Source organism: Sinohyriopsis cumingii, chromosome 17 (genome assembly GCF_028554795.1).
Source record: "Sinohyriopsis cumingii isolate HCF-2022 chromosome 17, ASM2855479v2, whole genome shotgun sequence".
NCBI lineage: Eukaryota > Metazoa > Mollusca > Bivalvia > Unionida > Unionidae > Sinohyriopsis > Sinohyriopsis cumingii.
This window is the reverse complement of record NC_142977.1, coordinates 33,402,171-33,415,328: the sequence shown is the minus strand read 5'-3', so window position 1 is coordinate 33,415,328 and position 13,158 is coordinate 33,402,171. Positions and strand designations below refer to the sequence as shown.

General features: G+C 37.5%; 1 protein-coding gene across 1 annotated transcript in view; it reads right to left on the bottom strand.

Annotated features, from left to right (window-relative positions):
* The window catches only part of LOC149778389 (monocarboxylate transporter 4-like), a 74,815-nt gene that overhangs the window by 36,131 nt on the left and 25,526 nt on the right, over positions 1-13,158 (bottom strand). The window contains exons 3-4 of the mRNA XM_089939213.1: positions 11,484-11,963; positions 4,960-5,076 (exon numbers count right to left, since the gene is read on the bottom strand). Coding sequence (XP_089795339.1) covers positions 4,960-5,076; positions 11,484-11,826 — 460 coding nt within the window. The 5' untranslated portion in view covers positions 11,827-11,963. The remainder of the gene's footprint in view (positions 1-4,959; positions 5,077-11,483; positions 11,964-13,158) is intronic.

The following is a 13,158-nucleotide window of genomic DNA, read 5'->3' as shown; positions in this document are numbered from 1 at the left end:
AGTCCTTGTGAGTCATACACATTAGGCATAGTAAAAAAAAGTTCCAGTCAATTACAAAATGAAACAATCCATCAGATTCCATTGCTTTAATTTAATTTCAGTACTGACTTCCTCTGAAGAAAGGTTCTTTGCTTTTAGTGAAGACTGTAGTTGGCTTTTTTTATGAAGGGTGCATGCATTTTTCAAGTCACCACTAAAGGACAGCTTTGGAGAACCAAAAACATGCCCATTTCTTATTGTGACGGTAACATGAAATAATTGTACTGCATGAGTGAGACTGATTTTTTCCCCATTTGCCCAGCATGTTTTCATAACAAGTGGTGCTTCAAAGGTAGTTTTTTCTTTGAAATTTCAGCAAACTAATTTTTTTGGTACATTTTTAAAAATTGAATTGGCCATCATATGGTCAATTGTAGTTACTGATCCTCCCTGCTATTGAATAGATATGTACGATCTTGCTGGGATTTTTGTGGTTATTTTTACATCTGTGGTAGTGGACAAATGCTGCCTACAACACAAAGCTTCAGAAATTAAGAGAAAGGGTCAATCGACAATAGAGATGCAGGTGTTCTGGTCTGATGACAGGGATTACTACAGAAAATGTGAATGTTCTGAAGGATTTATTTCAGAGAGAAAAGAAGAGGAATTTTACTTACCATCTACATACAAATGTCAGTCTATGTAAATATATTAATAACTTGCAATTGGCCGAAAATCTGACAAAAGATAGATTATGAGATAATGCCTCATCCGGTTGATCTCTGCTACCAGAAATGTAAATTTAAAAAAAGGTGATATATTAAAACATACAGTACTCATGCTAGATGACTACCTAATCTCCTTAAAACGATCTAGTTAAAAATCCATCATTAAAAAAAAAAATTCAAAAGGGTTGATTTAAATTTTGACAAAAGACATTCAAAATTATATACTGTTGTATAAACAAGGACTGAATTATTTGTAAAATCAACTTGTCTTGTAATTCATTAAACCAGTCCTCAAACCTGTATTGATACAGGGGCTCATATCGTTTTTAATATATAACAGACAACAATTCATCATCTCAGCTTTGAGATTCAACAATTTGGACTACAAATTGGCTTAAAATGAATAGCAGTCCATTTTCTAATCAAAGTTTCCTCCGAATATTTCCAACCCATTTTTCATATTTGAACATTTAGGTTGGGATTTGGGGTCATTGCAACTGCATATTGAAATTTTGGATTTTGCCATCATCGTGTGGCAGCAACATATGGTAGTCACTTACCAACAGGCCTAGAAAATTTGAACTAATGTTATATCAACTCATACCTGCATGAAATCAATATGAAAATGATTTATTTTCTCAGAAATAGCAAGTATTATAATTGTTATGTCATTAATTTGCTGACAGACAAGACGAAACTATGGTGTAGATGAAACCTGACCCAGTACTCACCATTTACATTACTAGTCACATGACTTCACAAATCTCAAACGACGATATCAGAAGTCCATAGGTCACGTCATATCAACAACAAACTCCATTTTAATGCTGTTGTACAGAAATTCAATCACAGTGTATATTAAATGAAAGTCAGATACTTTTGTATAAACCAGCAATCTGGCCAGTCTGATTTATCAAGCAGAGAGCACATTTCATAATTGCTGATACAACGGAGAGGCACATTTATAAGTCAGAATAATGCTTACTTATCAGACGGAACTAAATTAGGAACAACTGTGAGCTACACTGATGGTGACTCACCACAGTTTACTCATTTAAGATCTTTGATGTTCGTGTATGCTTCAATAATCTTATTATCAATGATAAACAGATTTCCTGATACCGCAGTTCAGAGTTGCCACATATTCACGTGGTAGTCACATGATACAACAAAACTCCATAAGTTGTTCTTGGAATACATAAATATGGAGAATTTTGTGCTTTCATTTTTGTATTTTTATTAAAACCATTATACGACTTTCATTTAATGCTTTTTTCTTAATTTCTCTACAACATTTGAAAATGTGGGCTTGTTAGATTTGTGTACTCATGCAACTAGCAATGCAAATCGTGAGTACCAGGCCACATTTCATCAAGGCCATAATTTTATCTTGTCTTTCAGCAGATTAAAGACATAACAATTTTAATACTCACAATATCTGGGAAAATAGGTAATTTTTATATCGATTTCATGCATGTCTCACTTGATCTAACAAAGTTTAAAGTTTGATATGCCATCCGGTAAGCAGCTGCGCTTTGCCATCACCATGCTGGCCTCTTGTGATGCTAGACTGGTTTTCATACCTTCCATGTAAGGAAAGATACAGATATCGAGCTGACTTTGAAAATAAAAGTCTACTAGATGAATCTAATCCACTCGTCATTTGGATTGACTTAGCAAATATGTGTACTGCAAGCAACCAAATGATCCATACTGCACCCTCCAAATATTCTGGCTAGAACTCAATAAATTTAACTCACGATCAGTTTAGTTAGGACTCAGTTACGTGATTGTTTCGGGCGTCAAGTGGTGGCAGAAAATTCCCAGGTTATTCCTGACTTTCATCAATATTTGCGAAATTCAAAGACTTTTCACAATCAGGAAAAAATTATCATATCTCCCAACTTTTTTCTGATTTCCCTGTAGTGTGGGAACCCTGGTGTGGTTAAATATTAGGATCATTATCAATGAAGGTCAATATGTTTATTGGGGTCTGGGTCTTGGACACTGGTATTACCCATAGATAAGCCTGTTGTAACTGATGTTTACTATGTTCTTTATTATAATTTTAGCAATAGACCTTGTCTTGTTGACAACTTTGAATGTTCTAGAATACAAAATTCCATTATGTGATGGAGTATTTCCAGTAAATGGTAACTGTAAACTGGGTCAAGTAGAGGGGTTTTAATACTTGAGAAATTACTCATTCTTGCATTTAACATCTGAAGCAGAATCAGTCCTATTGTTGTGTTCAGTATTTCAGTTGAGTGGAATTATTTACTAATTTATTATTCAGTGGAAATTCCATTAGTGCTCATCAACAATAATAATCCTGGATAGAGACATTAACTTGGAATTATAGTGAATTCAGACAAGGACATCTTGGATTATATTATTGTAATTCATCAAAAGACTGTTGGCACATCTTCACATCAAAGATCACTATAGACATATCAACAAATTCAGAGCTGAAGCTTTTTTCCAACACCACTGGGATTAGAACTTTACTCATCTGGTCTGGTGATAGAACTTTTTGGACTATACGGGATTTAATTCACAATACTATAAGCTCTTTTTAAATTTTAACTTTGTATTCTAGGGAAATAAATTATCTTTTGAAGTTTATAAAATTTGTTGGTTTGCACATACACAGAATTCTATTTTATTTATTTATCTGGGAATTACATGGCACAGACTGAAATACACATATATTTTTCAATGCTTGGGTTTTCAAAGCATTTGGAATTTTCAATTTCTATTAAACTGAAAAGTTCACCACCAAATTTATTGGAAAAGGTCCATTTATAAAAACTTGACAAAAAATGTATAGTTTTTATTGTTTTAATCTTCATACATTTCAGTGTATTATTCACACAAAATCTAATCATGTTTTTTTGATATCTGTAAAGTCAGCTTAACAGACTGCCTTCTATGGTCAATATTAATGAATGTCATTTAAAATGCAATTAATTCATCCAACAATCTTAATAATTTCACAAGCATGGGCATATTCTAGATTTGTATCAGTTTAACCTGTCACAGTCTGAATAATTTGACATGTATAGCGTATTTCAAATCTGCATAGTTTAACTCATTAACCCCTGGCACCAAGTTTACATGGCAGGAGGCAGTAGCCTACTGCCGAGCTCTGTAGCATCAAGGTCATGTAAGATACACTAAAGTGGGTGGTATTATAGAAAGGTAGACAGATGTAGCTCTACAATGTTACCAAATAATCTGGACGTTCTAGTTGCACTACAAAATACAGATGGAAAAACCTCATATTTGGGACCCAACATTTTTTCCACCCAAAATTCGCCCGCATTCGGAATCTGATTTTTGTGTCTGGATTTTAGACTTTTTGGCCTCATATCTAAGGCTGACTGGTCTCAACTGCACAAAGACAGGTGAACCTTTGCAAAAAGTAGGATAAGATGGGCATTTGGAATAAAGCAAAAATGATAGGTCCGTTAAGCGGAAAAAAAAACAAAAAAAGAATTCCAACTTAAACCCAACTGCTCAAGCACGAGTGAAATAGCCTATGAAAAATTATGTTTCTAACACAACTAGGAACTAGGTTAATGGAAAATCTCTTGGAAGTCAATGTATTAGGATGTATTCTGAAATAGCCTCCTAAAATGCGTTTCTTACTCACATTTCAGGCAAAAATGACAAAAACCTCCAGGGGTTAATGAGTTAACCTGTCACGGTCTGAATAATTTGACATGTATAGCATATTTCAAATCTGCATAGTTAAACCTATGTCAGTCTGAATAATTTGACATGTATAGCATATTTCAAATCTGCATAGTTAAACCTATGTCAGTATGAATAATTTGACATGTATAGCATATTTCAAATCTGCACAGTTAAAGTGGTGACTTCTAAAAATGGAACTAACAAATGCATAGCTAAGTGCCAAGCAGTAACAGGTTAATGTTAGGACTGGTTGGCCTGATGTCAGGTTAATGTGACTGGGTGGGACATCATGCTACATGTCAGCGACATGATGCCCCAGTGCTAGACATCTTTTCAAACTGCCACACTGCTGACATTGTAGAGATAGAACTGCAAAATTTGTAAAGTTACGTTAAAAATCCAAAACGCACACAAGCACACACAATACTCATTAGGATGTAGTCATACCAAATGATGTTTCATGATGGTCACTAAGACATATAGCGATAAAGAATACAAAAATGCATCCTAATATACCCTAATTTATTGAAACAGAAACAGAACATTTAGTTACCCATCATGAGTCGAGTTGTGGAAAATATTGCACTGACCCAGGCAGTGGTACTTGCCGATTGACCAAACCTATCCCGCAGTTCAAGGAAGAGAACTCCAGATGATCGCTCAAAACCACCTAAAAAATAAGAGCACCATGAATGGCACATTGTATGCCTGCCCCATAGTCAACAGTCCTCTACATACCATATGCCTGCCCCATAGTCAACCGCATGATTGCCCCATAGTCAACAGTCTTCTGCACATCATATGCTTGCCCCATATTCAACAGTCCTCTACACATGTCTGCTTGCCCCATATTCAACAGTCCGCTACACATCGTATGCTTGCCCCATAGTTAACAGTCCTCTACATACCGTATGCTTGCCCCATAGTCAACAGTCCTCTACATACCGTATGCCTGTCCCATATAGTCAACAGTCCTCTACATACCGTATGCCTGCCCCATAGTTAACCATATGATTGACCCATAGTCAACAGTCCTCTACATATCATATGCTTGCCCCATATTCAACAGTCCTCTACACATCGTCTGCTTGCCTCATATTCAACAGTCCTCTACACATCGTCTGCTTGCCCCATATTCAACAGTCCTCTACACATCGTATGCTTGCCCCATATTCAACAGTCCTCTACACATCGTATGCTTGCCCCATAGCAACAGTCCTCTACACACTGTATGAGACCCCACACTGCTCAAAATTGATCATCTTGGTCCACAGGGACAAGTTTTTGCCATTACTGGAATTGAAAGATCATCTTAAGGGTCTCATAAACAAAACAAGATCAGCTCTTGAAAAGACACAAGAGATCAAGACTAAACCGTCTTCCTCAGAAGACAAACTTGACTTAAAAGGCATTTGAACTCTATGCCCAACTAAATGAAAAGTCTGGGATGGTATGAGGAAGGATTTGTCATTTTGGACAAGGAATCCTAGGCAACATGAGTAAAACAAGAGGTTTCATGTCTTGGTACAAAAGTTGGCGCTTGTGGAATGTTGTCCAGGACATTGAAGTTGTTCTAAGTGTGACACAAATGAAGTCCAAAGGACTGAAATTCTGATCAAACGCAAATACCTTGAACTGGTATCTGGTCTCCCTAAGTGTTAACATAAACAATTTCATGGAAAATCTGCGAATGAGAATATGTGGGTACACATCCTTAAAGGCTATGCTTACTCACATATCCAACCTGAATGCGGCCAAAAATTGTAGCAAAGAAATTGTTGACAGTGGGTAGGATCACTTAACATGATCTTACGGCCCTCATAGAGTCTGTAAGAGCCATTTACTATCAGGGCAGCCTCTCCCATTCCATGATGAAGCGAGGAAGCTTTACTCCACAAGAATATCAGGAAAAGGCAGTATCAACATGACATGCTTTTCTGTGAGAAGTCTATAAAACAGAACATGCGAGTCAAAACCAGTCTCTAATTCACTTGTTTCGTCTTCTTTGGCTCTGAAAACCTAGGCTCTTGCTAAAACAAAAGGCCTTCCTGATAGGATTCCATCATGTTCTCAACATGAAAGTGAAAGCTGGGCTCTGAATCCTGCCCATTTCCCAACCTCCTCTGTCTAGCTGTGGAATAGGAGTTTGAATGAGATGGTAGTGGTGATTGTGACATGAGAATGGACTTATGATGATCTTCTGGCAGTGTTGATAAGGACAGGAATGCAGAAATTGAGATTAATGGAAATAATGTTTGGGAATGGAGCATGGGCATTAATATGCCCATTTAGTGCACATGCAATGCACAAGATTGAATCCTAGGTATGTCTGACACCAGAGTTACTAATAATGGTGTCCAGATTATGCTCAGATAACCGAAATATTGCTGTAAGACAAGTAGTGTATGAAGCCAATTTGCTGTGAAGTTACAAACCAAATGCTACATGTAGATAAAGTATTTATGGTACACGCATGTAGAGGAAAGTTGTAACATTGCCAGGCTCATAATATCCCTGCTGACAGCTGGGACTTACGTGTACAAGACCAGCACATTTTTCTTGGTTGAAGTTCGACTGTACAAGTCATCATTGTGAGAAGAAATGAAAAAATGCTTTCCGATTCTTGGGTGATGAATAAGCTTTCCAAGCAGTGTCAAGACTGTGGTTACTATTTGAAATCATGCTGTTAAGTATTCCTTCATTATACTGTCCATATGTGCCATGAATTATACTACTAAATACATGATACAGTATTTATTATAGATGCAGGAATTCAATATGAGGTAAATAATGGAGCAAGAAAAGGCCAAACCAGGAAGGCTTGTTCAAAGGCTGAACATAAAGCCCAGCCCTCCCTTGGTACAGAAGAATTATGGAATAAAACTGGTGATTGTGAGTACCAATCATCTTCAAAACTTAAAAGAATGGGATAACAATGAAGCCTCCTGCAAAGAAAACAATGACTGAGGTGGTGAAAGTGGTTGCCAGGGTTGTTATTTGAGGCTTTTAGTCAATCCATTATGGGACATGGTGGCCTCCAGATGTTCACTGTGAGTGTCATGAAGTGTCCAAGAATGGTGATGCATGTCCAGAAATGGGGAGTTACTGTAACCAGTATTGGCTTACAATGGAGCTGGCACAAGTGATGGACCTGTCCAGTGTCAGTCTTCCGTGTTTACACACTACCCATACTGAATTGTGTGGAATAATGATTAACATAATAGTTTGCTGGGTAGCCACCAAAATTAAAACTGGGCTGGACTTGGCATGACCAAGTGATGAATGCTGTCTTGGGTCCAGAACGGTGCATGACAGATGGTTCCATATTCAAAATGTGGCAAACGAAATGTCCAAGACATTTCCAGTTGGTCAACATAATAAATTGGTACTGACCTTTAGTCTGTGCTGTCATGGTATGTTCTGGTTGTGGCACTGTAGATGATGTGTGGTGAAACCTGCACTGACAAATGTAGTCATTGCATGATCTTTTCCTGAATGGACTATCATTCAACCACCAGAGACCAATTCTTGAAGAAATTGACCAACAATTCTCTTGGCATCCACACCATTGTGTGTCTATGTCTCTTGACTCTCTTTTTTTCCTGGGATAAAAACTGCTTGGAACAAATTTGCAAGCATACTTCAACCTGTGCCCTAAAAAACTTTGACAGATGGAGTGATTATCATCAGCTTGCTTAGATCACTTGTACACCCTACTTCTAATCCAACCCATTGTTGTTGCTATGTGTTGACAAGTATTTTGGGGTGGGTGGGATAAAACTAACTTTAATTATGCAATACTCACCCACTGCCATTGTATAGCCTATTCTTTTCTCATGCTGAACATCCTCATCTGTCCCACAGAGTTGTTGTTGTCGTTGTTATTGTTATTGGGTTTAACATCATTTTTCAGCACAAGATAGGATACATGGCAGCCAGTATAAGTGGTTGAGGATAAACTTGGGGGAAAAAACCACCAACCCACAAGAAGCTACTGGCAAGCTTTCTCACGTAGCCACACTGGCCGAGCCAGAGACTCAAACCCAAGCAGACAGAGGTGAGATGGTAGTGATCCGTAATGGTAAGCACTTTAGACCACTCGACCACTCAAGGCTCCCCAACCCACAGAGTGAAAATTGTTAATAAGACATGATCCACTAACTTATCTCGTATGTCCATATTCAAAACTGTTATCTTTTCATATATGATGATTATGACAAAACATAGAGCAGGGTCGGGCATTTGACAATAGCGATGGATTAACAGCAGCAATACATAACAAATGACTACTATGTAGCTGACTTTGTATGTACTAGGCAATGTGATAAAACTGATCAAAAACTGAAAAATGGAATGTCCTCACTGTTCATGAGAGTGATCCACATTACTGAATATTGGTGCCTCTCTGAGCCACACATGATGCCAGAAAAAAATGTCTTCACTCTCTTGTGCTAAAGAGCTGAGGCAGAAGGAAGGGAAGGTAGTAAGTGATGGCCAAAACGCAACCTTCATGATGTCCTTCAAGGAAGAATGATTAAAACATTCTTATCAGGCAGTCACAGCTCAAGCTTTTAGTTTTGTAAAAGAGATGTATATATCAGTAAAGGAATGACAAGTCCTTTTGATGGTAGAGACAATCCCATGTGAGATGATGCAAGCTAAAATATCAATGGAACCTTTATGGTGGCCTTAAGATAGAAACAGTTTCCAAACTGGACATACAATCCTATCTTATTGATCTCAAGCAGAGACTCGACAGAGATTGGAGATCTCCATAGGGAATGGGACTCTTGAAGGTAACTGATGTTTTGCTAAAAAATCTCAGACAACAAAGGAGATAAACAGATTCATAATTCCCATCAAACAGAGACATCTTTTGTCAACAGACATGGCATGAAGCCTACTCCATCTTCTTGCAATGCCAAGGTAAATAATTATAGCTTTAGTGGAAGGAAGCATCACTCAATGGTTCAAATGGTTCATATGGGGTTTTAGTTAAAAACCACAAAACACAAAATAGGTTCCATCCAGGCATAAGAGAGCAGAGGACATGTCTCTGCAGCTCCAAATACTTAACCAGATCAGCAAGGTGTGACTTCAAAGCAACTGTTGTGCCCTGAGTGAATTTAAGCATCTTGGAAATGGAAGCTCCATAGTCCTTGATAGCTGATACTGAACATTTTTTGTTCTTGAAAAGAAACAAAATGAAATCAGCCATGGAACCCACAGAGGGCCAGCTAGGACAATGCATTTATTATTGCATCAATCACACAAGATTCTCAGCCTGGTATCAAAAAGACCTTGGATGCTGCTGTTGTTATTATGGGTTTAACACAATATTTCAGCACATGATAGGCTATACATGGCTACCAGTATAACTGGTGGAGGAAGCACCTAGAAAAACTCTGGAGAACCACCAACCCATGGGAAGTTACCAGCAAGCTTTCTCACATACCCACACTGGCCAATCCCAAGACTCAAAGCCATGCAGACTGATGTGATATGGCAGTGATTGGTAGAGTGAAGTGCTTTAGACTAGTAAGCCACCTGGAGCCACTACAACAGATGTAAAGTTTCTCATGGCCTGAATGATGCAACTGGCAACCTGGCTTAAAAATCTTGTACTGGTAGATTGATCACTTGAGATGAGTAAAGTGTGAAGGTGGAGAATGTGCGGACTATTATGTAGGAAGGAGTACATGTGTTGTGAGGTAGGGACCTGGGTTGATCTATCAACAGGCATTGAACATTGTTTAACCACAATTGTTTGAGCCAAAGAGAAACTATGAGAATGATATGAGCAGTGGAAATTCTAACTTTTGAAGAAGTTAAAGTAACAGTGTGTGCATGAATAGACAATTCCACTCACAGCTGAATGCATTCAATGCCAATGCCCTCCAGTTTGGGACTAGAGAAACACACAAATGGTGTCAGTTGTTCAGCCTGGTCACAAACAGGTCCACCAGAAGCTTTCTCCATGGTGAGAAAAGAGACTATTATGGAGAAGTGTAGAGACCATTCCATGAAGACTGATCTGCCTGTCACTATGCACAAATACATTATTCTTTGCCAGGAAGTGGAGGAGGTTGCAGACCTCCACAAAGAGAGAAATGGCATGTGAGCTTCCTTGATATTGGACATACACTACAGCAAACATGTTGTTTTTGGAGATCATGATACACTGACCTCTTCCTCTGTTAATATACCTGTGCAAAAGCTCAAAATACAACCTTCATTTCTAGACTATTGATGTGAATGGATAATATGTCCAGTGTACAATGACCCTGGAGAATTAAATCCTTGGGTTCTAAATGAGTGTCCCAGACATAATCTAATGCACTGGGCAAACTGACAGGAGTGGGAATTGGCTGCATGCATGTGGACCCCGGACAGGAATCTGTCATGATTCATCCACTAACTCAAGTGGTGATGAAAAGCTGCTCCAAATGAAATCAGATTTGACTAGAGAATCCTGGTGTGCTTTCCCCTTTGTGAGAAGAAACTGTAGATGGCATATATGGATATGCAAAACTGTAGATGGCATATATGGATATGCAAAACTGTAAATGGCATATATGGATATGCAAAACTGTAGATGGCATGTATGCATATGCAAAACTGTAGATGGCATATATGGATATGTAAAATAGTGGATCATGATCAGGTAATATCTATGAAGATGAAAGAATAGGTCATTTAAACATGTCATGCCAAACAAGCAAATTTCATTGACCAAGCAACTGTGTATTGCCCTTAGATGACAAATTTAAACTGATCACTGAAATGTTACATAGCTGGCCCATTCAAAATAATAAATTCAGTTTACCTGTTCTACTTTCCTTATAATTTTAAAACGTTTCTTCCCAGTGATATCCTTGATAAAATAGTTATCAAACTCAGAACATGAAAATTGCAATTTAAATACTTTATTACATTACATAAACATACCCATGTAATTATTAGATCACATTCAATTAATATACCCATGTAATTATTAGATTACATTTCATTAATACAGCCATGTAATTATTAGATTACATTTCATTAATACAGCCATGTAATTATTTGATAACTCACCTAACAAGATATGGATCAAAGCTGAACCAAGCACCACAAACCATCCCCAGCCCCCGTCTGGAGCTGAAATTTTGTTTGGATCCTCCTCTGTTGTATTGGCTGTTGTAGCAACTTCCCCTCCATTATTGTCAGAAGTTGTGGATTTCACTGAGTGTTCCACTTCGTCCTTTCTATCAAGCAGTTCTCTGTCTTCAATGAGAACTCCATCTTCACTTTCCTCTGTTGGAATTGTAACAACTTCTTTGTCTGAAAAATCTGCCTCGCTAGTTTTCTGCGCATTCCTTTTATCTGGTCTATCCATTACCATCACAACATCACTGCACTCACAACTGTTTCCTTCCATTTGTTTAGAACAGCTCAGAAATACTAGAAATGTTATATTTCCTCACTTATTATTTAATAACTTAAATCAAGTTTTTCTTTAAACAAATTCAAGACTGATGTTTATTTGCTAACATATTGCAAACTCCTGGAATTTGCCTGCAAAAAAAACAACATAGGAATTATGAAATTCCCTCACCATAATGCTTTCCATGTGATTTAGAGTATAAAGCTGTACAGTGAGACTGCCTTATAATGAAGTACATGAAGAATATTTCCTCATTATAAAACTGTCCATGTAGGCGATAGAGTATAATGATGTACATTTAAACTGCCTGATAATGAAGTTCATGAAGAATATTCCCTCATTATAAAACTGTCCATGCAGGCAATAGAGTATAATGCTGCCTGATAATGAAGTACATGAAGAATATTCCCTCATTATAAAACTGTCCATGCAGGCAATAGAGTATAATGCTGCCTGATAATGAAGTACATGAAGAATATTCCCTCATTATAAAACTGTCCATGCTGGCAATAATGCTGTACAGTGAGACTGCCTTATAATGAAGTACAGAAGAATATTCCTTCATTATAAAACTGTCCATGTAGGCAATAGAGTATAATGCTGTACAGTAAGACTGTCTGATAACGAAGTATATGAAGAATATTCACTCATTATAAAACTGTCCATGTAGGCAATAGAGTATAATGCTGTACAGTGAGACTGCCTGATAATGAAGTACATGAAGAATATTCCCTCATTATAAAACTGTCCATGTAGGCAATAGAGTATAATGCTGTACAGTGAGACAGCCTAATAATGAAGTACATGAAGAATATTCCCTCATTATAAACTGTCCATGTAGTCAATGGAGTATATTGCTGTACAGTGAGACTGCCTGATAATGAAGTTCATGAGCAAGTATATCCTCATTATAAAACCACACAAGTGTGCCATGGAGTGAGGCTGCCTTATAATGAAGTTCACGATAAAGTGTTCTCTCATTATCCTGTCCTTATATGCCATAAAGCATATTGCTACACAGTGAGACTGCCTTTGAACGAAGTATTCCCACATCATAATACTCTCCATGGAAGACGAAGCATACTGTTGAACACTGAGACTGCCTTATAATAAAGCACATACTAAATTATTCCCTCATTATAACACTGTCCATGGAAGCCATGGAGTATACTGCTATACAGTCAGACTGCCTCATAATGAAGTACATGATAAGTAGTCTGTTATCATGCTGTCCATGGGAACCATGGAGAATACTGCCTTATAGCAGAGTGCCTTATAATGAAGTACATAATACAGTATTTATAGGTTACTGCATTTGGATGGGAA